This window comes from Gracilinanus agilis, chromosome 1 (assembly GCF_016433145.1).
Source record: "Gracilinanus agilis isolate LMUSP501 chromosome 1, AgileGrace, whole genome shotgun sequence".
In the NCBI taxonomy this organism is placed as follows: Eukaryota; Metazoa; Chordata; class Mammalia; order Didelphimorphia; family Didelphidae; genus Gracilinanus; species Gracilinanus agilis.
Window position 1 is genome coordinate 350,524,465 of NC_058130.1, and position 27,066 is coordinate 350,551,530.

Genomic DNA, 27,066 nt, shown 5'->3' on the forward strand with positions numbered 1-27,066 from the left:
CTAGAGAAGTAAATGGCAAGTCACTCTAGTATTTTTGCCAAGAAAACCTCAAATAGGGTCACAAAGAGTTAGATATGACTGAAAATGATGGAACAACAACAAAATGCTAGCTCCTAGGGAGATAAAGAAGGGGGAAAACTAGTCCCTGGCTTCAAGGAGCCCATGCCTACTAAGAGGGATATGCCACGTATGCAAATAAGCATGATGTTTGTGATGAATGCAAAGAAGAGTCTAAGAATACTTGAAGGATACCTCACTTTCAGCTGGGGCACATATTGGGTAAGGTTTCAAGGAGAGATAAGGTCCTAAGTTTGGTCTAAAAGAGGCACATTTAAATGAGGACAGAGTGTTTTCTATGCATATGGAATGGCCTATGTGAAAACCCATGGAGGTGGGATGGTAGGGGATGAGATCCAAGAACAGCTGGCAGAGCCATGTGTTGGAAAAGTGGAGCATGAAGGGGAGAAGTGTGAGAGAAAGGGAGGCCGGAACCAGACTAGAGGACCTCCAAAGTGAGGTTAGGAGTTATACTGAGTATCTCGGCAGACACAAGAGGGTGAGGGAGCCCTGCAGACAAGAGTAATCATTCCTGAGCTTGGAAAGGGACCCAAGAGAGAATTCTGAAAGCTATGACTGTGGCCCACATGTTCCCTGACACGTCCCACTTAAAATAAGCATTTGGAGTGGTTTTATTTTAAGAATCAACTGCATAGAACGGCTAAAGCTCACCCTGGGGACACTGGTTGAACTAGAACAATATTGATACATTCACCTAGGTGTCCCTAAATGGGCCAAATGGCCACTCATCCTCCTACCCAGCAACTGTGTGAAGTCGCCAAGAGTGAGTGGGTGAGCAATTTCTGCCCATTAGTAACCTAGGGGATACTGCATTTTCTTTCACTAGCAGAAATGACCAAGGACTAACACTGACCTGCTATAGGTTTCACAGACATTTTTAGAGAATGGGAAAGAGATTCAGAAGTGCAGATCAGCTTTAACACTGAGGGACATGTAGCAAGCACATGCTGAAGAAGCAAGCTAAGAGGATTAATTCTAAAATGGAGACTAGGGGTCTCTCAACAACATGAATCTAAAAATAACCCAAAGAGGGGCAGCAAGGCAGCTCAGTGGATGGGAGAACCTGGGTTCAAATGTAGTCTCAGACATTTCCTAGCTGTATGACCCTGGGCAAGTCACTTAAGCCCCATTGCCTAGCCCTTACTCCTCTCCTGCCTCAGAGATAAATCACATTATTGATTCTAAGATAGAAGGTTTAAAAAAAAAAAGCAAAAAAGACAAAATATATGACAGAATTACTATCAACAGAAGTCTAACAGAATGAGAAGTAACTGACTGTAATTTACCTTGGGTATAGGTCCAAATAGAACTGCCCTAATACTTCTCCAGAAGCTTTATCTTTTACTGTATAGAGAGTAACACTTTCATTCCAGACGTGAGCATTGGTCATTTGTTCAAATGAAAGGCCCAATAGCTCTTGGTAGATATTTAGGAGGCCTTCAGTGACCACTTCAATTGGGAAGTATTCCTTGAGCTTCTCTTGGTCAATGGAGTACTTAAGTTCTTCTGCCTGGGTCATGTAGTAATATAAATCCCATGCATTGATTTTTCCATCATATTCAAATCCCTTTTCCTCACATTCCTTTTTCTTCAAATTCAGAATGAGCTCTCGTTCTTCTTCCCCCAAAGGTTTCAGTTTCTGGCTTAAGTCATCTGGAAGGCGAGGAGCATAGTTAGTATTCTGGTTTTTCTCAGTAGGGGAATTCATTCATTCAAAAAGAATTTATTAAACATCTATTAGTTTTTTAAAAGCATCTATTATATGCTGGGCACCATGCTAGAGATTGTACAGGATATATTTCTGGTATTTTTAAACACAATATTCTCTTTAAAAAAAAATCTTAAAGCTTTCTGAGAGTGCTTTTTGTTTTTATATTGCAGTCATTAATGGAAACAATTCCTTTTCTTTACCCCTCCAGATTAAACTCTATTTTATAACAAGAAAGAAGAATGAACCAAAATCTGACTACGCCTGACAATGTATAACAGTATTCCCCCTTTGTAACAACTTGTCTCCTGGATGTAAGGAGGGTGGTATATTTTATCGCTGATTCTCAGGAATGATCATCATTTGTTTTGTTTTTTTTTTTCCAACTCCTTTTTTAGTGATTTAAAAAAAATTATATTGTATTCATTGTTTCTAATGTTACTTTGGTTCTGCTTATCTCACTTTGCATCAGTTCATACAAAGCTTCCCCTGCTTTTTTTGGATTCCTTATATTAGCCATTTCTTACCAGACAACAATACACTACACTAATACAGCAAGGTGTATGGTTTAACTGTTCCAAAACTGATGGTTGTTCACTTTGCTTTTGGTTCTTTGCAGAGTGCTGCTATGAATATTTTGCTATATTTTGGTCATTTTTTCCTGTCTCTCTTCTCTGCGGGATATACTCAAATAGTTCACTTGTTAGGCCAAAGAGTACTGGCAATTTAATGACTTTTCTTGCATGATTTCAAATTGATATTCATAATGTTTGAATCAATTCACTGCTCTATAAGCAGTATATTGGTGTGCCCATTTTCCCACAACCCCTCCAGCATCAACTGTTTCTGTTTCTTATTTTTTTTTTTTGGCTGTGGCTAGGGTCTTGTTTTTACCTCTTATTATTGGTTAGATTTAAAGCATGCTTTCAAGTGGTCATTTGAATCTTCAAAATCATTCATATCCTTTGGTCACTTATGTATTGAGGGGACAAAGCATCTTCCTGCACAGAGAATGTGCTCAGTAAACACTTGCTGAATGAATTCACTGTTGGGTTTTGTTAGGGCAACACTAATTTCCTCTCCTACAAAGTTTCTGTGGCTTCTCTACCCATAGCACATTTTGTACAAAAAAAAACAAAAAGTAAATATGTTGTGTATCTCCTTTCTCTCACATGGATAGTTTGGCTGGAATTGAGTCAGAGGAAATTTCATCTTTTGAATTTCAGGGAACCAGAGAGTACAGAAACCAAATTCACTGATATGTTTTTCTCCTGGAGAAGGCTCTGATCTCTCATGAAGCTGGAGGGAAGGAAAACACAAATAGAATCTGAATTGTGCAGCTGATCTTGTCTATAGAAAGTACAACTTATTAGGCAGGTGGAGCTGGGCCTATCATTATGTTATCTTTATAAGATGCTAATGGTTAGCGCATAGCAATTATATTCTGTAAATGTCCCTTGCACCCAGGTCACCTAAATGGCTCATACATTATGACAAAACCTCAGTTTTATGAATCAGTATTATATTTGGTTAAATTACCAAGCTGTTGTTTTGTATTTTGTTCTGTGTTACTGAGGCAAGAAAAGAGGTGCCTGCTTGACTCTGTAAGGATTGTTATCATTTAGAATGTACTGCCATACTGGAAGATGCAAAAGGGCAGCAGGAGGGAAGTTATGAGAAGGAAGAGGAATTCTGATGGGAGCAGGGATGGGGGAGAGGCAGAGAGAAAGAAAGCAGTTCTAACTGAGCTTATAAGAGAGACATGTCAGCAGCAGAGGCAGAGTGGGTACAAATTCATACTGAATGGAGATGAATAGGGAGGAAGGTGGCAGATGGCAAGAGGAATGTTTTGGACTTGTGGGACTAGAAATTCCCCACAATGACAACCCATCTGTAAATTAAAGTCTTGGTTCAGTAATATTTTATTTTTTCCCCAATACATGTAAAAACAACTTCTTAGTATTTGTTTTCTAACATTTTGAATTCCAAATTCTATCCCTCTCCTCCATCTTCCCTGAGACAGAAAGCAATATGATATAGGTTATACATATACTATCATAAAAACATTTCCCTATTCATTATGTTGTGGAAGAAGACATATGTCACAAAAAAAAACCATGAAGAAAATAAAGTGAAAAAATGGTATGCTTTGATTTGCATTCTCACCCCATCAGTTCTTTCTCTGGAGGTGGAGATTATGAGTCCTTTGGAGTTGCCTTGGATCACTATTTTGCTGATAATAATGAAGTCATTTGAAGTTAATCATCTTATGACATTGCTGTGTAACTTAAGGTCTTAAAAGACTTGCTTGGTGTGCTGGGTTGTCCATAGTCACTTATCTCATATGTGTCTGAGACTGGACATGAATCCAACTTCTTGACTCTGAGGCCTCTAGCTACTACTCTGTTCTGCTTTTTAACTTGAGAATTCTGGTTTTGATTGAGAAAAAAGACCTCTCTAAAGTAATTCAGATCCTAGGAGGGCAGCTAATACTGAAGAATATTTTAATTGAAGGTTTGTCGAAACTAAGGTAGATGGAAAAGTCTGAGATGGACCTTGAGGAAACTATAGCAATTTCAGTAGGAATAGGAACAGCTCTTGTTTGCAGCCCGATTTTTAAAAAAATCCTAATATATATATACACATATATATATACATATATACACACACACACAGACACATATATATATACATGTATGTATATATATATATGTCCTTCAATATTAATTTTTTATTTGTTACAGGGCTAGGCAATGGGGATTAAGTGACTTGCCCAAGGTCACACAGCTAGGAAGTGTCTGAGGCCAGAATCAAACCTAGGACCTCCTGTCTCTAGGCCTGGCTCTCAATCTACTGAGCCATCCAGCTGCCCCCTTGCAGCCCGATTTTAACAGAAAAAAAAAAAAAGGCTCTTTCTATTCTTAAGGTAGTATTGCTGTTTAGAGGTTTGGTTGTATCTGACATAATAGTGGTAAAGGATTAGGCAATGGTGACTAAGTGATCTGTTCAAGTTTGAAGTGTCTGAGGCCAGATTTGAAGCCAGGACCTCCCACCTCCAGGCCTGGCTCTTTATCCAGTGGGCCACCTAGCTGCCCCAAGAATCTTTTTTTTTTAATATAATTTTTATTTGATTAAAAAAATATATTTTCCATGGTTACATGATTCATGCTCTCTCCCTCCAATTTTCCCTTCCCCCTGCCAGTGATGACAAGTAATTCCATTGGTTTATACATATATTATCACTCAAAATCTATTTTGATATTACCCAGAATCTTTTCTAATGAGTCCTTTCTTCTCATCTATATAGACAAAGTATTTAATCTTCAGCTTTGGTATTTGACCTTCCAATGAGTAATCTGAATTAATTTCTTTAAATGATTTTATCTTCCTGCTGGTCCAAGGAATTCTCAAAAGGCTTCTCTTATTCTTAAGGTAATTAAACCTTAACAATGAAATCACAGATAGGTTTGGGGCTGTCATCCCAATTCAATTCGATAGATGAGGAAACTAAGGTCCCAGAAAGGTAAATTATTTGTCCAAGGTCACACACTGAGGAAGGGGCAGATTTAAGATTTGAATCTAACCCTCTCTCTTCTGTGCCATGCTGCTAGCTTGTATAGTTTTTGGACTGAGATGACTAAGGACGGCAGTTTAAAAATGGTTTCGATGATGACACATTCAAAATTCAAAGTAAATGTAACAAAATTCAAAGTAAATGTAACAAAATTATAAAGATTAAATAGGACTTGAATGAAGTGTATGAGATATCATTCACAACCTAATTCTTTGTAGAGTTGGGAGGTCTAAAGGTTATATATTGCACATGCTATTTTTTTTTTAAACCCTTATACTTCGGTGTATTGTCTCATAGGTGGAAGAATGGTAAGGGTGGGCAATGGGGGTCAAGTGACTTGCCCAGGGTCACACAGCTGGGAAGTGGCTGAGGCCGGGTTTGAACCTAGGACCTCCTGTCTCTAGGCCTGACTCTCACTCCACTGAGCTACCCAGCTGCCCCCTGCACATGCTTTTGTAATTTTTCTTACTCTTTTTGAACTTTATCAACCTGTTGGGGTTCATTTTTTAAAATACTATTTATCACATTGACTGGCTCTTTGGGAAGTGGAGGGAAAGGTGTATATGGGATACTATGGCAATGTAGGAAACAGAAAATATCAGTAAAAATTTATTTTAAAAAAGAGTGGTCTAAAAAGAAAATTTCAAGAATTTCAAAAAAAGAACAACACACTAGAGGCTAGCTGTAAACAGACTATTGTAAAGTAGTTGAGTTAAACTGAGCCTTCAGTTTAAGGGGAATGAATTGAACTGTTCCTTTGAAGGCTGTCAAAGAGGAATGAGGAAAAGGTGACTTGAAGTCCATGACTAAGTGACACCAGCTGACAGGGATGTGGTTTAAAAGACATGGGTAAGGAACTTATTTAAACCAGATGTGAATATAGTTATTAATGTTAGAAATGCTGTGATTTACTCTTTTGAGCTTTTCATATTTATTTGCTAACTGGTACCAATGGTTTGGCAGCTGGCTGGTGCAACTGGGCCTGGAATCAGGAAGACTTATCTTTTTGAGTTCAAACCAGGACACAGACACAAGCTGTATGACACTGGGTAAGTCACTTAACCTTGTTTGCCTCAGTTTTCTCATCTGTCAAATGAGGTGGAGAAGGAAATGGCAAAGTACTCTAATATTGTTGCTAAGAAAACCCCAAATGGGGTCACAAAGAGTAGGACACAACTGAAAAATGACTAAACAACAACAATAAACCAAAGGTCTAGAAATATATTTTAAAACTTTTATTTGTAAATACTGTTTCTACTTTCTTGTGTATTGCTGTGTATTTTCCAGAAATTTTCAGGTGCCTACTAGGCTGCGAGGCCAAAGCTGCCATATGAACACCTGATACTTGCTAGCCTTTGCTAGTGGAGAAACAAGGAGATGTAGTAATGTTTCTGATTGAGTGAGATTTTAAAGGTCTCTTTAAGCATTGCTACAAAAGCAAATATAAACACTAAAAACAACAGATAAAATAGGTGAGTATAAGCTTTTTTGGTTTGGCTCCTTCTTTAACACTTCTATGATGCCATGACAAGGAAGGAGGAATTATAGAGAAAGACTATATGGTTTGTAAAGTAGGACCCACCTAAGAAAGCAGCAACGGAGCTTGTACTCTTGGCAGTGTTAAGTTCTAGCACAAAGTCAGCATGTGTGCTGTAGCCAAGGAGTTCTGCTACTTTGGCCCGTAGTGGAAGCAGCTGCTGCAGAATTTTGGTGTTTTCCTGAAAACCAAAAAAAATAAAGGTAGTCATCAGCAGGAGACTTTGAAAAGGGAAGAATTATTCTTTATTGTATTTGCAGTTACAGATATGTTCAAAATACATTTTAATAAATGGTTCATTGAGTATGCTATAATTTAAATAACATTTATGAGGTAGAGGGGTAGGGTGGGGAAGATACTGGAATTTCTCAGTGATAAACTATGATCCTATGGGGGAAAAGTATATTTCTTTCCTAGCTCTGCTTTATAGTACAGTCATGCTATCAATGGCAATCACAGAGATGTTAGTCTTGGAATTAATACAACTACTTAAACTATGGATGCATGAAATAGGAAACCACAAATAAAGGCTGAAAGTATATGATGACTTCCAACTATTCTTGATTCTTTTACTTAATTTTTTCTTTTTTAAACCTTTACCTTCCACCTCAAAATCAAAACTGTGCATTGATTCCAAGGCAGAAAAAAGGTAAGGGTTAGGCAAAGGGTTAAGTGACTTGTCCAGGGTCAAGCAAGGAAGTATCTGAAGACAAATTTGAACGAAGAAGAACCTCTTGTCTTTAGACCTGGCAATTTTTTCTTTTATAAATTTAGGGGCAATTAGAAGGGAGTCAATAAGTTCAGAAGGAACATTTTCTGATTAACTTGAAAATAAACACAATAAAACTATATTACTTTAAAGCTTTCTAGTATTTTGGACTAGTTTCTTTTTCTCCTTCAGTTTAGCTGAAGGTTGGGACTGGAATTTGCTAGATAGCCAAATAGGAGTCTGCCTTGATTTAAGCAATATTTAATTTTCAGATGTTAAAAGATTACAATTTTGCTTTTCCATTAGAAGCAATAAGGTGGTAAATGACTTAGAGTCAAACTTTGAATTATAATTTTGACTCCATTATTTAATTACTATGAACATGGGCAGATGATTCCATCTTTTTGCATTTAAATTAGAAAATGTGAATAATATTACAAAGCACAACTTATATCATTGCTTAAAGTTTAACAAATGGATATGTTCAAAGCATTTTTAGAGCTGTTTACATGTTCAAAGTATGAAACGATGTCATTATAGAACCAATATTAAATCATGTCAGAGGCCATTTTACAATACCTCAGTGTCAGCATGCACAATTATTACTGTCATAAACAGCCTGCCTTTTTAGCAAGATAATGATGCCATAACAATAATTTGTACTAACAGAGCATCTTCCAAAGAGCTCAAAGTGCATGTACAAATTCTACACTTCTGACTGAGATTTATAAGAATGCAAAGACAGATGACAGCATTCCATTTTTTTTTTTTGGTTCAGAAAACTTAGTCAACAGAAGATGACACAATTGGCTAAATAATTTCAGAATGGTTTGGAATAGAAGTAGAAATTCTAATCTCAATCCAAGTCCAGAGCTCTACCCAATATATCAAGCTCAAAAATGACAATTTTGATGATGTTCATTCAACTTGTTTTCACTTTTTGACAGTGAATAGTTCTTCCATAACAAACCTGAAGTGATAAATTTTCTAATTATTGAGTCAATGGAAAGAACTTCTCTGAGAGAATAAACACCAAAAGTTGAACACCAATGATGGTCAGGGGTAATGGGTATATTGAATATATTCTATAATGTGAAATGAGAAAGTTGAAGTAGAAAAAGTAATGGATTTGGAGTCAGAGGACCTGAGTTCATATTCTGGCTCTGCCACTTATTATGTAAATGTTTCTGAGCAAGTCACTTAACGTTGCTGGGTTTCTATTTTTTCTAGCGTAAAACAAAGAAGTTGGATTAGATGGTATTGAAGATTCTTTTCATCTTTAAATTTGTAGCCCTAAGATAATTGGTGGCTCACATATTAAGGCCAATGGACAAAAGAACTGGTTTTATAAATGAGGGTAGGATCATGAGTGGCTGGTCAGTACAGCAAATACTAGATATTGTAAGTAAAATGTTTGGGAATTTGGATAAAGACTGGAATGGATACCTTGGGATTGTTCATTCTAGTTTTGAGTAGTCCTGTGTCCATACTATGAAGATTTCAATGTCATAGATGAATCGATGAATTAATTACAAATAATTCTTCTCTAACATTTTACTTTGTAGCTTAACCAACTCACTACTTGCCTATTTGTCGCCCTACAGAATTTGTGGAAACAAGTGCTTTCTACTATGTGTGTTCTAATGGATGAGTTGTTCAGTCACTTTACTTAAAAGTACCAAATGAGAAAAACACTAAAGTAAAGGCTTCATGGGATAGGGATGAGGTACATTAACATGAATGTTTTCTAAAAGCTGCAAAGCAACTAACAAGAGAGAAATGTGTGGATGTGTTTGGCTATTATGCGAACAACCTTAGGGAAAAGCTAAACACTTGTAATTCAAATTTTAAAGTTAAAACCTAGATAAATCAGATGCAGTCATGAGTCTGAATTTTTTTTTCTTCACAGCAAATCCAGGCATTTAAAGTAGCCTAGTGGGAAGAAAAGAAGAAACTGAGTGACACCCAAGTAAGCAGCCCTATAGGGTTCCTACTAAAGGCTTGATCTTGCAGAAGGAGCAAAGCCTCTTTAAACTTTTTATTATTTTATGCTAGGCGCACCTGAGAGGGCTCACTTTTAAGACTGGAGTAGCTGATATTCAAGTGGAATAAAGGATGATGTGATTAATAATAACAACAATAAATGATGATATTTAGTGGAGTTTTAAAGTTTGCAAAGCAGCTAATGTCAGGGATATGGTCTGAACCCAGATTTTTGCAACTCTTAAGTTTAGCTCTCAGTTGACTCTGCCAGGCTTCCTCTGTCTGGATGCAATGCCAAGATGATCAGTGCAAATGGTTATAGTGCTCAGTATCTGTTCTTGGCTGACAAGAGATGACCCAAAGCTCTAACCACAGCCACCATTTCAGGAGTACCCTAACTCCTACCTTTCAGAAAAACTCAAAAGAATCCCTGACAGCAGATACAATTTATAAGAAAAATGGCAGATTCAGGCAATGCTAATGGGACTACACTGAACCTACTCTGACTAGTTATTCTCCTACCAACTTGACCCACAGGAACACAATCTGGGTGTGCACTGTCATGCTACGTAAGCAGACGAGACACAAGGGGAAATCAATAACAGGGATGAGTTTACAGTCTTCATAGATATTCCTGTGCTGTGCAAACACCTGCACAGTCCTGTATGGTTGAGCATATACTATTCACTTTCTATGATAGAAAGTTGGCAGAAATTTTGCCCACATTTTTGCCCTGTAATACTTAGAAGGTATGTTCAAATTGTCTTCGCTATTTACTTACTTTCATTTGCTTAGCTTAGCTAGCTGTGGCTTGGGAGAAGTTGCTCATGCTGAAACTTCAGTCACTCTAGTATAGGGGTTCTTAGAACCTAAAGTCTACAGATTATGAATTTGGATGGGGAAAAAAGTTACATCTTTATTTCCACTAAGATCTGATTGAAATTTCGCATTTTTCTTCAATGATGAGTGTAGGAGACAAACAACAGTAGTATTAGCAGTATCTGGGACTTTGTGACTGACAGAAATCTCAGATATTTTTTTTTCTTTTTTTTTTTTTTAATTTTAAACCCTTAACTTCTGTGTATTGACCCATAGGTGAAAGATTGGTAAGGGTAGGCAATGGGGGTCAAGTGACTTGCCCAGGGTCACACAGCTGGGAAGTGTCTGAGGCCAGATTTGAACCTAGGACCTCCTGTCTCTAGGCCTGGCTCTCAATCCACTGAGCTACCCAGCTGCCCCAATCTCAGATATTTTAATAGCTTATTATAGTTGGCTGAAGATACCTTGAAATATCATTTATGCTTATCATTACTTTGAAATTGCTGTAGTTATCAGACCTACCTCTAGATCACATGTGACTGCAGTCTTTCTCTCTATGGGCTATTTCAATATAATTGGTTTCCTCTGTAATCTTATGTATTTTATTATTTGTATTTAAAAACATTCTGAGAAGGGGTCCACAGGCTTCCCTAAACTGTGAAAGGTTAAGAATATTTGCTCACATACCACCTCAGCTCCTAAAAAGGAGTTACCAGGACCTGGGATGGAGGAAGATATAATTTTTGTTTAGAGTTTTCCCTTCTCCCAAAGACCAGATGGTAGTTGTTTCCAGGGAACATTGATGGGAATCAGTCTGAAGGGGGTAGTTTATAGTTGCCTGCCTTTCTCTTCATCTTTTTTTTTTAAACCTTTGCCTTCTGTCTTAGACTCAATACTGTGCATTGGTTCCAAGAAAGAAGAGTATAAGGGCTAGGCAGTGGGGGTTAAGTGACTTGTCACAATAGCTAGAAAGTGTCTGAGGCCAGATTTGAATCCAGGACCTCTCAGTTCTAGGTCTAACTCTCTTATCCACTGAGCCACCTGCTACCATATCTTTCTCTTCATCTTGATGATGAATCAGAGGTAATCCTAGAGATAAAATTAGAAGAAAGATAAACACTTGGAAGAATGCTGGTATAGCATTTGGAGGGTGAGGTAAACTGTTTTTTTAGGATCTGGCTCTCATTGGGATTTGGTCTTCCTCTTCCCTTCTTCATCTGTTCAATCCTACTCCTGCTTTATAATACTAAATTTCTTTCCAGAATCTATGATTTAATCATTGTAGGGAAGTCCTGGTGAGGAAACCTGCTGTATAAATGCAGATGGACACCTATTTTACAATTTAAATTTATACATTTACAGAGTAGCCTGATGCACTAAAAAAGTTATGTGACTTGTCCAGGATCACAGAGCCAGTATGTGGACAAGGGTGAGACTTGAACTTGGGTAGATTTTTCTGGCCCTAAAATCAAACTCTATCCATCATGTTACATTGTTTCTCTTAGGAAATGATGGATACTTCAAGGTTAAAGTTTTTGATAAAGTGGCTTGAACTCTTTTTGGAAGAATAATGATACTATGTAAACAAAATGAAGAAATAAATACTTATTAGAAGACAAATTAACTCTATTTTTGGAGTAGAAACAAGTCTTCTAATGCTGTATATTATATTAACATTTCCAGTTAACAGTATCTGTCCTTGTGCTTAAATAGAAGTGAATTTGATCTGACTGACAAATATGCCTGCTGTTTCCCAGAATTTAAGGCTGAAATTTATCATGAAATATGAAATGACTGTTCATTGCTACTTATCAAGATGACTAAAACCCAGCATATTCTAAAGGAAACATTTATAAACAAAGCTTCATGTTCAGAATGCCAGCATATAATTTTTAAAACTAAAATGACACAACCTCCCTTCAAAAACAGAAGAGAGTGACTTCTGCAATGGAAAGCATTTTCTAAATATAGACTTCAGAAAAATAACCTTTTGTCTCCTTAATATAAAAGTTCCTTCAGATATGTGAATTCTAAAAATTGTCAGCCCAGAGTACATTTGATCAACTCAGCAATTATTACTGAAAACTAGTTTAATAAGATTGATAAAGAAAGCAGACAGATGTTCTATTCAGAGGAAAATAGATCCAAATGATTACATAGCAGATTTTAGGACAGACTTGGAAGTCTGACCATTTAAAGGTACAGCTTGTTCCATTCATACCAAAAGAAATGTAGATTGAGGCAATGTAAATAATAAAATTTCCCAGAATGCTAAGTTAAGTTTATTTCTCTTTCTCTCTCAATATCTGCGCCTCAATGGAGGTATCATCAGGAAATAAAATAGTCAGAGGTGAGTCAGTAACTTAGAATAAAAAGGTACGAATAATGCCCAAACTGGGAAATATATCTATCAAGTTTATTTCAATTCTGGTCAAGAAAGTAAGCTCCTTTCCTTATCATTTGTAATGTGAATAAGATAAATGCAAACATTTATCATACCTCTTTGCATCTTGTATTAAAAGCCATTTCCATCTTCCTTCTGGTTTCTGGGATACAACATTTTTTCATGACAGGAAAGTAGTGGGGATATTTTAAGGTAACTTTATATTTATCTTCTATCTTTTCTAAACTGTCAAGAAAATCATCAGGAAGAGTACCTGCAAAACACAATTTTCTCATATATTAATTGCCTCTCTCAAAAATGAGCTTACTGCCTTACAGGCATTAGAGCCTTTAGGAATCTCTAGGTATTTTGTAAATTAAGTGAATTTAAAAATAAGAAGAAGGATGATTCCCACGATATCCTAGGGGGAGAGATATTCTAATTATGGATATGCTTAAGTGCTCCTAAGGTAACTGTGCTACTAGATAATCAAACCCAAAAAGAACAGAGAACAGAACAAGAGGAAAAAAGCTTAAGTGCCCCTTAAAAAAAACAAAACAACCAAAAAAAACCCAAACTCTTATGTTTTGTTTTAGAATCGATAATAAGTATCAGTTCCAAGGCTGAAGAGTGCTAAGGTTTAGGCAACTGGGGTTAAGTGTCTTGCCCAGAGTCATACAGGTAGGAAGTGTCACATCTGAACCTAGGACCTTCTATCTCTAGGCCTGACTCTATCCACTAAGCCACCTAGCTACCTCCTTAAGTTGTCTCTTAGATTAGAGACAGAATGCTTGTTAAATACCAGAAAGAGTAACACCTCCTTTGGAAAGTTTTATTTGTCTGAAATCAGGGGTGGTTTGAACATGGCCCAATAAAGAAAGCAAAACAGGATAAATGACTTATTTTTTAAAAACTGTAATTAAATCTATTTTTTTTCATTTTCAAGCAATTTTTTTCTTCCTATCTCCCTCTCCATTGAGAAAAAGAAAACAACAGTAACAAAATCCTTGCAATAAAAGCATAGTCAAAGTAAAACAAATTCCCATATTGGCCATGTCCAAAAATTATTCACATTAGTTCACCACCTCTGTCATGAGATAGGGACCATGTTTTATCACCAGTCTTTAGGAATTAGGGTTGATCAGAGTTCTACAGTCTTTCAAAAATTGTAACGAATCACTTCCTAAGAGTTCTTTCAACCCTTACTTTTTAATTTCAATATGGAAAATAAAATGAGGTGAAGAACTCACTCACATGATCACATACCACTTAATCCATACCATAATAGCAGATAGTCATTTATCTATGAAATATCAATATTTACCAAGTTCTTCCTTAGAAAATGTAAGAAACGTATTATCTTCATTGAGGTTTTTGTTGAAGTCTATACATAATTCACTCATTCTTTTTTTCATTGCTTTAATTTCCTGGATTGATTGAAAACAAAGATTAATAAGGGTTAAAAAAGAAAATAAAATTTTATTTAAAATGTTAAAATTATTTATTTTCAATAAATAATTTAAAATAATTTAAAAATAATGGTTTTTAATACCCAACTTATAAAAAATGCTTTCTTAGTGAAATATATAACATATTCTTTGCCATACACACATATATGTCCATATACATAAATACACACATATATATCTATATATCTATATGAAATTATAGGTCTATGTGTGCATACATTTGCATTAGTGGTGGGGGTTTTCTACACAAGAAGCTCCTTACACCAATGAAGTTGAGTGATCTAGCATACTAGGCCTTCGGAAGCTCCTGGAGCTGGCACATCTCACATCCTTCAATACAAATTTTCAATAGAGTAACCAATACTGAGTGCAAAAGTTAATTAGCTAGCATTTATTTTCCACTTTAAGGTTTGCAAAACACTTCATGTGTACTAACTCATTTAATCCTAGATCCATAGAACCATAGACAATAGAACCATAAACAAGGTTCTATTATTTTATTCATTTTACAGTTATAGAAACCCAAAAGGTCAAGTGACTTGTCCAGAGTCAATGGATAATGGATAATAATGTGATGGATATTAAGATGCCGGTAGTAAAAGTGAGTCATCAGAGGCCTGGGAGCCAGTAACTAGATCATCAGAAGATTTGGGGCTATCAGTGTTGAGCAGCCTCAACTGTGGTACTGTTGTGTGGAGATGGAAAGCATGGAATTCCTGCAAAGATACAGGGACAGCCTCACCCAGAATTCCAGTCAATCTCCACTGCAGCTGTTGGCTCTTTTAAGATGCTGAATGAGCAGCCCTTCCCAGGTGGAGTAACTGCCTTCCTATTGGGTGAGAGCAGAACCCAGCAGGAAGTGGGGCTCAACTTCTTGGTTACAATAAAGGCTTTGGTTTCACTCCTCAGCAAACTCAACTAATTGATATTCTGTCCTGTCCTCAGTCTCTTTAGCCTTGGTGATGATATAGGAATTACAGGAACTCACTGATTCAGGCTAAGGGATTTATTTTAAAACTGAGAAGGGAAAACTGAGGTAAGAGGGTTTTTTGAGAAGCTGTTGCTAGGGGCGACTGGCAAGTGTTGGCAATGGACCTAGAAGGTAAGGTCAGGCTGAGGGAACCAGCCCTCAGCCAGAGATTAATCTGACACTGCCCTGATGTTGTTTGATCCACAAGCTAAACAAATGTAGTTGTTAAGTTGGTTTAGGGGTGTCCCTATCCTAAGCTACTCTAAGCTAAAATTCTGCCCATGTTCCACACACCACCTCCCTTCAATCTCTCCGGGGTCCCCAAGGGGAAGTCAGGGGTAGCTGGGTGTCTGGGTGAGGTCAAGGAAATCAGAACCCCAAGGTTGGGTTTGCAGTGGCTTAAATAGTCACAGAGCAACTGTCAGCTGGCATGTGGGTGTCATCTGCCAGACCAGAGTTCCATTCTGCTAACTGACAGGACTGCCCAGGGTAATATTGCAAATGCAAGAAATCCTGCATTACAATAGTTACTAAGTATCTGATATAGGATTTGAACCCAGGTCTTCTTGACTCTAAATCTAGCACTCTGTCCACTGTGACATCTAGCTGCTACTAGGAGTCAACATCTGGAGAAAGAGGACTACTAGGCCAGTGCTGTCAAACTCAAATGGAAAAGGATCTCTGCAGGCTTCATATTAACTTAGAATACCACAAATTAACATTATCTGTGTAATACTGAATTTTTGCTTATTGTGTAACATTTCCCTATTACATGCTAATATGGTTCAGGTAGCACTCTACCATGGGTTTGATATCGCTATACTAGAGGATTGTTTTTTGTGGTTCCTAGTTTTGGGAGTACCTTTATGGACAAGGATGATTTACATGTATAAGCATTCACTTAAAAATCTCAACAGGGTCAGCTGGGAAGCACAACAGCATGAGTAAAACAAAAGATTTTGATTAATATGTGGTCACTTTGCCCCAACATGAGTGATAACCAAACTTTAATCATACGTCCAAATTAATCAGATTCTGAGAGGTAGTAGGCAAATACTAGTACCTATACTTGTCATGGAGTCTAGGAAGGAGGAGGACCAAGTTAGAGATGGGAACTTCTTATAAGTTTTACTTATATATGCTTTAAAAAATAAGTGGCCTAGAAGGAAGTATCTATTTTTTCAATAGACTCATGCTACCTTCAGAATGCTAAATGAGAGTTAACAAAAAACTTGTTTCAATTGGCTTTGACTTTTTTCAAATTTGAATTCTGTCTTTCTGATAAGAAGAGAACTAAGATTCACTAATTAGGCTTCTTTCTCTGGAAAAGGAAAATGTGGTGATAAAACTAACCTGCAGGTCTAAGAAATTAATTTTCAGAATCTGAAATGGTTCCTTCCTTATCTTTAACACTTTTCTACCTGTGATTGGATAGGCAGGAACTAGAAGTTCTTCCTGATCTCTCCTCTTCAAAATCTAAGTTTATCCTAAAAAGGTGTAGAGATGGGAGTTGTTGAGGGTCATTCCACGACCTAATTTCAAAATCATGTGTAAGAACCTCAGTAGCCTCTGTGACCTGCTAACCAAGAAGGCTCAAATCCCCTGAGTCACTCCATCAAAGTTTGACCTACAATAAATGGAAATGGCAGACCACTCCAGTATCTCTGCCAAGAAAACCCCCAAATGGGATCACGACAAGTCAGACATGACTGAAATGACTCAACAATAACAAAGTCCTTCTTCTTCTGGGGATTCTGAGAATCAAAGACCTGCTAAATGGCAGGTGTCTGTCCCTGCCTCCCCACTCCCTCAATATGAGTCACAGCATCAATCCCCACATCTTGAACCTTGACCTGCACACTGGGACCTTGATTCTCAGTCACTATCCCCTAATGCCGAATCTGTTTCACTGCAATAAGAACCCTATAAAACCCACTGGATTTTACTTGTTTCTGTGGAACATGACCTGAGTATCCACCCTGCCTGCCCCTTCCTGATGGAAGTATTCCCTTTCCTCAGAGCTGGCTGATTCTCCTTTCTCTCAGCTGACTCCTCTTTTTCGTGTCCTTGCTGGTGCTGCTCCTGCTACTGCATTTTGGAATCCTGATTCTCATTCAAGTAGAATGAAGATGCCACTTTATTATAGTCAATACTATAAGCAAAGGATTCTTTTTCCTTAGAGTCAAAACACTATTCTCCTTAGTGTTTTCTACTAGTACCTCATTCTCTAACCTCTTACTTTTCAACCACTTCAGGCTTAGGTAGATGATGAAAATCTGCTCATTTTTGAACTAGAAAGGACACAAGGTTTCTAGTATTGCTATAGTTTTTTCTTTCTACATAGAAAGTAATGTAAAACTTAAAAGTTTTTTTTAACCTTCCAAAATGGACTCCTCCTCTGACTTTCCCCTTATGTCAATGGCATCAGGATATGCCAACCAATCACTTGTGCCAGAAGCCTTGATACCATTTTTAAGTGGCTCCTTTCCCTGATCCCCCTACACTCAAATGTTTTAAGTCTCCACAATCTCTCTTCCCTTCTCTTCATTTCTGCTGCCTCTAATGGACAGTCACCATGCTTTTAGCACGGCCTCCTTTGTTTATTGCATCTTCCTCCAAAGAAGTTAGCTCACTACCAATTTCTTCCTTCAGTGAGTACAGAACAAGGATTAGAGTCAGGAAAATCTAACTTCAAATCTGGTCTTTGACATTTCCAAGTTGTGTGAATGGGCAAGTCACTTAAATTCTGTCTACCTTAGTTTCCTCATCTGCAAAACAAGGATAATAATAGCCCCCACCTCAAAGAGTTATTATAAGAAATGAAATAACATTTGGAATGTATTTGGCACAGTGATAGGAACATGGTAAGCCCTTAATAAATGTTTCCCTCCTTCTCTTCTCCAATTCATCCTAAACATTGCTGCCAGATTAATCTATCTCAGATTCAGAACTGATGAGAAAATTCCTCTGCTCAAAATGCTTTGACAGTTTCTTACTGCCTACCATATTAAGTCTACACTAGAGACAAAAATCCTCTATAGCTTGTATTTCTGCCCTTGAAGTTTTGTCTTATTGAAATAATGAGCAGGTTGATTTTAGAAAAACCTGGAAAGATTTACATGAATTCATGCAAAGTAAAGTGAGAAGAACCAAGAGAATATTATAAATTGTAAACAGTTAACAGCAATAAAGTATGATGATCAATGATGAATGACTTTGCTAATCTCAACAATACAAAAAGCTAAGACAATTTCAAAGGACTTATAATAAAAGATGCTATTCACCTCCAGAGAATTGATGAAGTCTTGATGAAGATCAAAACTTACTATTTTTCATTTAAATTTATTTGGTGTTATATATATATAAGTATATGTATACTACGTGTATATACACACATATGTATATGTGAATATGTATATATACACACACGTATGTGTGAATGCTGTTTTCTACAACATGATCAATGTATGAATATGTTTTTTATGATTGAACTTGCTTGCCATCCTAGGGAAGGGGGAGGGGAGAAAAGAACAGAGATTTTGGAACTCAAAATTTTAGGAAACAAATGTAAAAATTGTTTTTACATGTAATTGGGGGAAAATACTATATAAAAAATAAAAATGAGTGGAAAAAGTTTTATTGATCTCCCAGCTAGACTGTAAACTTCATGAAGCCAGAGACCACATTTTACTTATATATGAATCTTTCATAAGGTTTTGCAGTAAGAGGTAGCTAATATATTTTTTGATGAATTAAGGAATATAGGAATTAAAATATAGGGACAATTCAGTGAAAAAGCTTGGGAATCAATGCTCAAAAGCTAATTTCCCCTCCTGAAAAGGGGCAAAGAGAATTCGCACGGGCTCTCTCTCTCTTTCTCTCTCTCTCTCTCTCTCCACTTCTCCCCTATCATTTATTTGTTGGTGGTGCTCTATTACAAAGTAGCCTTACTTAATGACTCAATTATTAATTAATGTTATATAATTAATAATTATAAATATAAATAATACAAATTAAATAATCATTGAACACATTATAATATTATATCCAGCACTGAATTAAAGGGGAGGAGAGGGTCAGTGGTGAAAAATGGAAACAGAAAATAAGCTATAATCCCTGCCTTCAGAGTTAGAATCTTGCTGGTGAAGTAGAAAAATAGAAGATAATTACCTAACTGAGACTAATTAAGCCACAATTATATGTTAATGACCTAAATTAATAAGAGTTCAGAAAAATGAAAGCAAGTGAGAAAACTGGCTAAAAGTTGGACAGTTTCAAAAAGGATCTTTGGGAACAGTCTGTCCAGGATCCAAAACTCCCAAACAATCTAAACATGTTCTTATTTCCCAAATCTGGCCCAAGGAAAAGAAAACCAAACTTACATTTTGTACTTCTTCTGGAAGATGAAGCCCATTTCTCTTTCCCATTTTAATGGACTTTTCTAAGTAGCGTTTAGCTTCAGGTTTTATTGTTTCAAGATCACAGGTTTCCTGAAATGAAAGCATGGGATAAAACATTTCTTACATAAAGCTACATATAGCAAGTACATTATAATTTGTTTATCAAGTCTGGGTAAGATTGTTCATTAACTCTGTTGGGCTATTTAACATGTAAGAGATTATGAGTAGAGCACATCTGAAAATCTAATTTTAAAATTCAGCATGCTAGATTGTTTTCTTAGGACAGATGAAGCCACCTGGGATTTCCTCATCTTGCATCCAAATGAAAAGAGAATGCCCACCACACTTGGAAGTGCCATAGTGGAAGCACTCTCGTATATTCTTAGACTTAAAGTACTCCCTTCATGTTGCAGAATATTCTTTTTCATTGGCCACATTGCTCCTCACAAATTATCTGGGGTTTATTTTCAGTCATTCTGCTTTGCTTAGGAAGTAGAAATAGAAAGTGTAGGAATATAACGTACAAATGGATGGTTGTCAGATACTGTAAACATACCATCCTAGGCCATCTGGACCAAAATGCTAGAAAAAAAAAATCTTGCAAAGCTTCAGTAAATGCCCAACTTGTCATATCACAATTGGGAGCAAGGGGATATAGCAAAAGGTGGATACAGAAATATCTGGGGGAAATGAGTCAGCATCACATAAACAAGTAGAAAGCTGGACAGCTAACACAGACCTACATGCAGCAACATAAAAAATGTTCACTTAAAAGAATGATGCCCTGAAGGAGAATGGAAAATTTATTCAATTGTTTCATGGCAATATGGGTGTGAAAGAAAAGCAGGTAGCCAAGTAGAAGCTCACATTGCCTCTCTGGGATATGATGTCAATTGTGTAGCCATTAAGAGGAAGGGGAGGGAAATATCCAGAGGGATTCAGCAGTTATAAGTCCTTCTCTATACTTTTAAGAGTTGATAGTTGAACCTTGTTCCAAACATCAGACAGATATCTCTTGCTCAAAATAAAGTCTGAAATGATTTTCCTTCACTTAGGTTTTGTACCTTGTAAATCAATTAGATTTTTAAAAGGCTAGGGATCATATTTAACTCTGGAGTCTGATCATCAGTAGATTGTTTCTTCTAGTTATCGTTGGCTTTAGTTACAGGTTAGTGATAATTTTGGGATTCCTTAAATTTTGTTGCAGCAGAGAACAAACACACAGTAGGTTGACCCAAGTACTGTTCAACAAAAAACAAATTTTTCTTTGTTCCCCAATGTTTGCTTGCAAGTTAATTTGTATTGGAGCCTTGAACCCCTTGTGCCAACTTTGCTCACAGTTTTCTATCCTCACTGGAAATAGAGAAGTTGTTTCCTTTTGCCATGGTAGGTAAGCCTTGCTGTATGGGGAATGCAGCTTTGCGGACCAAACACAGGATAATCAACTAACTGGAAGCTCAGTTTTCTAAAAATAGTTTAACACATCATGACCTAATCCAAAACATTGCAAAGGCACATAGATACAGACAGCAAAAACATGTAAGTTGAGAAAATTAGACCTGAATCAAGCCTTAATTAAAACTAGATGAATTAATTGAGCCAAATTTTTAGAAAAGTGTTTTACCATACTTAAAAAAAAATTGGCTCAATTAGTTAGCTACATTATGGGGCAATATTTGCTAGACAGGACTTCTGGGCTCCCTGGAAATTTCTAAGTGGTGAGGGGCCATTGTTAAAATGTTTCTAAGGGGAAATGCTCCCAGGAAGTGCTGATTCTAATAAACCTTTTCCTTCATAGACCTCCTGAAGCAACTGAGGGATATTCTATTCTGAGAGGCAAATAACTGATCCTGTGCTCATCACACCTCCTGGCCTTTTGGGTTAAGATGTTCTTCTTTCACAGGGAGTTTGTAGTGGTATACATTATTTTTCATTTTTCAGTGAAGAATCTTATACTGATATCTGCAGGGACAATATTTTTTCCCTGTAATTTTCTCCTACTGTCAGGTGCTTTTAGGTACATATACATTTATGTGTATGTATTTGTATAGATACTCATGTTTAAACTTCATTATTTAAGGGCATAGTACAATGTCTGGAACATAAAAGGAGCTTATTAGAAACTGGTTGTATGAATGATTGATCCAAGTATCCTAGTCTCAAGGGTATGGGCATTCCCCTACCTGAAAATGGACTCTTCTCCTTAAAACTTTTTAGATGATCTGCATATATGCTTCTCAGTGAAGGTGGAGAAAATGCCACCATTCTGACTAGGTCCACTACAAATTTATGACACGACCTCAACTTGTGATGTAGGCAATTCTACTAAACCTCCTTTATCAACTCATTATCCCACTCTTCATGGCAGCATTTCCAAACCTTTTCATCCCTTCTCGAACTCCCCAATACTTCCCCCTTCTGCATCCTCTCAGTTGAGATCCTTGTCTCATATTTTACAGAAAAAAATTAAAGCCATTTACTATAGACTCCCTCTCCTCCTTTCTTCCTTATCACTCAAATGCCTTCTGCTGCTTTCTATTTTACCACTCTTATACATGACAAAATTACCTTATTCCTTACCAAGGCTAACCTGCCTAAGCAATCCCCTTCCATCCTGTCTTTTCTAATATATTTCCCACTCTGTCATTCCCACTCTCACTTATTTTCTATTTCTCTTAGTTCCATTCCCAAAAATTTGTTGTTCACTCATTTCAATTTTGTCTGACTTTTAGTGATCCTATTTGGGATTTTCTTAGAGAAGATACTAGAGTGATTTGCCATTTTCTTCTCCAGCTCATTTTACTGATGAGGAACTGAGGTAAAGATGGGTTAAGTGATTTGCTCAGGGTCACACTTCTGGTAGGTGTCTGAGGTCACATTTGAACTCAGGTCCTCCTGACTTCAGATCCAGTACTCTACACACCAAGCCACCTAACTGCCCTCTGTCATATTTTCAATCTCTTCCTGTCTGCAAGGCTTTATTTCAGACTACCTACAAATTTTCCCATAAACCATGTGCCCCCATCCTGAAAAAAAAATCTTCCCTTGATCTTGATAACTATTATCCTATATCTCTTCTGTTCTTCATAGCTAAACTCCTCCAAAAGACTGTCCATAATAGATTTCTCCTTTTTTCCCCCTCTCACTTTCTTCTTAACCCTTTATAAAGTGTCTTCCAACCTTTATTGCCCCAGCAAAACTGCTCTCTTCAAAGTTACCACTGGCCTCTTGGTTGCCAAATACAAAGGGCTTTTCTTAATCTTTGTTTTCATTGTCCTCTGCTGTCTTTGACACCATTGATTACTTTCCTTGATTTTCTTGTCTCTAGATTTTCAGGACACCTCTCTCTCTGCTGGTTCTCTTTGTGCCCATTTGACTGCCCTTTCTCTGGTTCCTTCACTGGATCATTGTCCAGAACATGTACGTCTAAGTAGAAGTGTCCCTCAGAGTTCTTTCTTGGGTCCTTATCTGTTCTCATTATCTCCCATGGACTTCATTATCATCTTTATGCTGATGATCCTCTCCTTGTCCTGCTCCAAACTCTTTGCTGACCTTCAGTCTTGCATCTCCACCTGCCTTTCAGACTTTTCAAAGTCTAGTGGACATGTCCAAAAAACAGAATTCCTTCTCTTTCCCCTTAATCTCCCCTCTCCTCCTCCCTTCCCATCTCTCAGTCCTTCAGGCTGGCAGTGGAGGAGTCATCCTGGATTCTTTACTCTCTGTCACCCCCATATCCAAGCTGTTTCTAAGGCCTGTCAAGATCACCTAGGCAGCATTGCTCAAATATTCTCCCTTCTCTCTTCTGACCCTGCCACTTCTCTAGTACAGGCACACATCGTCTCTTGACTTGATTATTGCAAAAACCTGCTGTTGATCAGCATAATTCAAGTTTCTCTCCTATTTCAATCCATCCTCCATTCAGCAAACAAAATTATTTTTCCCAAAGTGAATGTCACTCTCCTTCTCAAACTCCAGTAGCTTTTTATTGCCTATAGGATCAAATGAAAAAAAAAATGAGCCATTTGACATTCAAAGCTCTTTACAACCTATTTTCTCCTCTTTCTATTCTTCTTACATATAACTCCCCTCCAACCACCACCATATAATTTTTTTTTCTTAATTTTTTTTATTGTTAGAAAAAATTTTCCGTGGTTACATGATTCATGTTTTTACTTTCCCCTTCACTCCCTCAAACAGCTAACTCGCATTTCCACTGGTCACCATATAATTTTTGATCCAGTAACATTGTTGTTTTCAGTTGTGTCCAACTCTTCCTGACACCATTGGGGTTTTCCTGGCAAATATCCTGGGGCCTTTCCTTCTCCAGCTCATTTGACAGATGAGGAAACTGATGAAAGCAGGGTGAAGTGACTTGCCCAGGGTCACAGAGCTAGTAAGTGTCTGAGGCTAGATTTGAACCCAGAAATATGAGTCTTCCTGACTCCAGGCCCAGCACTCTATCCACTGCACCACCCAACTTCCCTTGGTGACACTAGCCTCCTGGATTTTCTACAAAAAAGACACTTCATCTGTTGGTTCCAGGTATTTGGTCTGAAAAGCTCTCCCTTCTCATCTCTACCTCCTACCTTCCCCGATTTCCTTCAAGGCCCAACTAAAATTTCATCTTTTACAGGAAGCCTGCCCCGATGTTTCTTAATTGGAGTGTCTTTCCTCTGTTCATTTTTTCCTATTTATCCTGGATATATCTTGGTTTGCATAACTTTGTTTGCAAGTTGTCACCCACATTGGATAGTGAGCTCCTAGAGGGCAAGGACAGTCTTTTGTCTTTCTATAACCCTAGCATTTAGCCCAGTGCCTGGGGACACAAACACATATCTGATTGACTATCATACATCCATATGTTATACAATGTATATTTATGCATAAAACATGGAATCATATACATACCAATATACATCTGTATAAGCATGTATGTAATTAGGGTAATTTGCACTTAAATATGGATGTCCCAAAGTATTCATGAAGTTTTAAACTATTAAAGGTTAAAATTAGTAGTTCTATTTTAACCTTTAATAATTTAAAACTGTAGAAAGACTTTTAGGATATCCGTATAACACACACAAAAAAACCCCTCTTCTCTTATTTCTTAGTGTCAATTCTAAGGCATAGACACATAGATACAGACAGCAAGGGTATCAGTTCTAAGGCAGAAGAGCAGTAAGGGACAGGCAATCAGGGTTAAATGACTTGCCCAGGGTCATAGAGACAGATTTGAATTCAGGACTTCTGGTCTCCAGGCCTGGCTCTTAGTCCTCTGAGCCACCTACCTGTACCCAATAAAATTTACAAAGGTTTGTGCTCACAATAAGCAAGTAAGTTAAGGAAGTAGAAGTATTATTATCCTTATTTTATAGATGAACTAATAAAGATGAAGTAAATTGCTAAGATCATATAGCTACTCAGTGGCAGAGTTGTCACTCAAACCCAGGTCATCTGACTCTATGGTCATCATTCACTGTACTATATCATATCCATTGCTCAAACAAGTGTTTTCTAGGGCAGTTGGCTGCAAAATTACTTAAAGGGAATTATAATTCCTATAGCCTTTCATTATTGAAGATGTTTTTCTAACAATAACAATTTTTTCTCTGCTCATGTTGAACTGTTATGGTTAGCAGAAGTGCTAATAATTACTTAAAGAAAGGATCCATGGTTATTACTAGTTTATGGGGATAAGATGTTTCAACCTAAGAATTCAAATTCAAGGCTACATCAATGATAGATTATATTTCTTACCTAGAGGTCCTCTTTTCCTTAGTAGTATATATATCTGATTCTAGGATCCTATTTTTACTTCTGGCCAATCACTGAACTAGTGGAGCCTAAAAATGTTTCTCATTCTTGTGAATTTTCTGAATTGATATTTACAGCTCCTAGAACAAGGTCACTCCCTATTTCTTTTTTTGTCTGGGTCTTTTCAACTTTTAAAATAACTATATGACATAATATACTTCAACAAGGGCTACTACCTGAGTGACATCTGGGGTGATTAATCCACATTCTTCCAAAGTATGTCTGCAGTATTCCAATTACACATTTTAAAAAATTATTATTACTTATTGCTGCATTATACCCCAATGCAATAATGGAAACTAATTAGTAATATTCTCCATCTTAAAATGGATGTGATTGCTGCTATTAGATTTTCCCAGTGTACAAAAGACCAATTCAGTCTTAGTGTCTAATTATTTAAAGAAAGGACTCAGAGTAATTACTAGCCTATGGAGATACTGATGATTAGCTCTAAGAATGCAAATTAAATGCCACATAAATGTAAATATTGTTCCCTAGAAGAGATGTAAGGTAGCTGAGAATTTTAGAACTAGTAAGAAATTATCCTTTCTCCTTTCTCTACCATTTCCATTCCTAAAATCAGATTTTGGGGGAAAAGTTGAAATATATAAAATATTTAGACCATCTCCCCTCCAGGCCCTTTTCCTGACTTTCTGCCTTCAAAATCATGCCTTTACTACTAGAATTTCCCTTAGTGCCTAGGGTCTTCTCATCCTGGAACATTCAATTACCTCAGGGGCCTAGGGAAATTAAGTGAGTTTTACAAGGTAACAATTTCAGTTAAGTGGCCAAGCTGGTCTTCATTTCAGCATTCTTGCCTCTTTACGATTCTGCCAAGCTTTTCTTAAAGATTTTATTCATCCTAAAAAAATACCCAACATAATCCACAATCTTTCATTTTCTCTAATTTCCCTCAAAAGAAAAATGATGTGTTTGCAGGAGAAAATTTACCTTTCTCATTTCCCCCCATGATTATCTCCATCTTCCTGGAACTTCATATCTTAATTCACTAGTAAACATAAACTAGAAAGAGAAGTGGTGGGCACCTATGTGGTTCAATGAATAGAAAGTCATAGAGAGCCAGGCTTGGAGATGGGAGGTTCTGGGTTCAAATTTGATCTCAGACACTTCCTAGCTGTGTCACCTGAGCAAGTCACTTAACCCCCATTGCCCAGTCATTACCACTCTTTTACTTTGGAACTGATACTTAGTATAGATTCTAAAACAGAGGGTATGGGTTTAAAATTAAAAAATGAATTATAAAAAGAAGTGGAAAAGCAGAGAATTATAATAGAATTTCCTATGCTGAAAAGATCAAGAATATAAAGGGAAATAATGGAAAAAAATGTGAAGGATGGGGGCCTAGCAGTACCAAATCTTAAACCATATTATAAAGCAGTAGTCATCAAAACAATATGGTATTGGCTAAGAGACAGAAGAGTGGATCAATGAAATAGACTTGGGGTAAATGACCTCAGCAAGAGAGTATATGATAAACCCAAAGATCCCAGCTTTGGGGACAAAAACTGCTGGGAAAATTCGAAAACAGTATGGGAGAGATTGGGTCTAAATTCAACATCTCACATCCTATACCAAGCTAAATTCAGAATGGGTGAATGACA

At 37.0% G+C, this 27,066-nt stretch overlaps 1 protein-coding gene across 1 annotated transcript in view; it reads right to left on the reverse strand.

Annotated features, from left to right (window-relative positions):
* The window catches only part of NLN (neurolysin), a 143,354-nt gene that overhangs the window by 46,854 nt on the left and 69,434 nt on the right, over nt 1-27,066 (reverse strand). The window contains exons 4-8 of the mRNA XM_044657715.1: nt 19,613-19,720; nt 14,116-14,218; nt 12,908-13,065; nt 6,943-7,078; nt 1,365-1,731 (exon numbers count right to left, since the gene is read on the reverse strand). Coding sequence (XP_044513650.1) covers nt 1,365-1,731; nt 6,943-7,078; nt 12,908-13,065; nt 14,116-14,218; nt 19,613-19,720 — 872 coding nt within the window. The remainder of the gene's footprint in view (nt 1-1,364; nt 1,732-6,942; nt 7,079-12,907; nt 13,066-14,115; nt 14,219-19,612; nt 19,721-27,066) is intronic.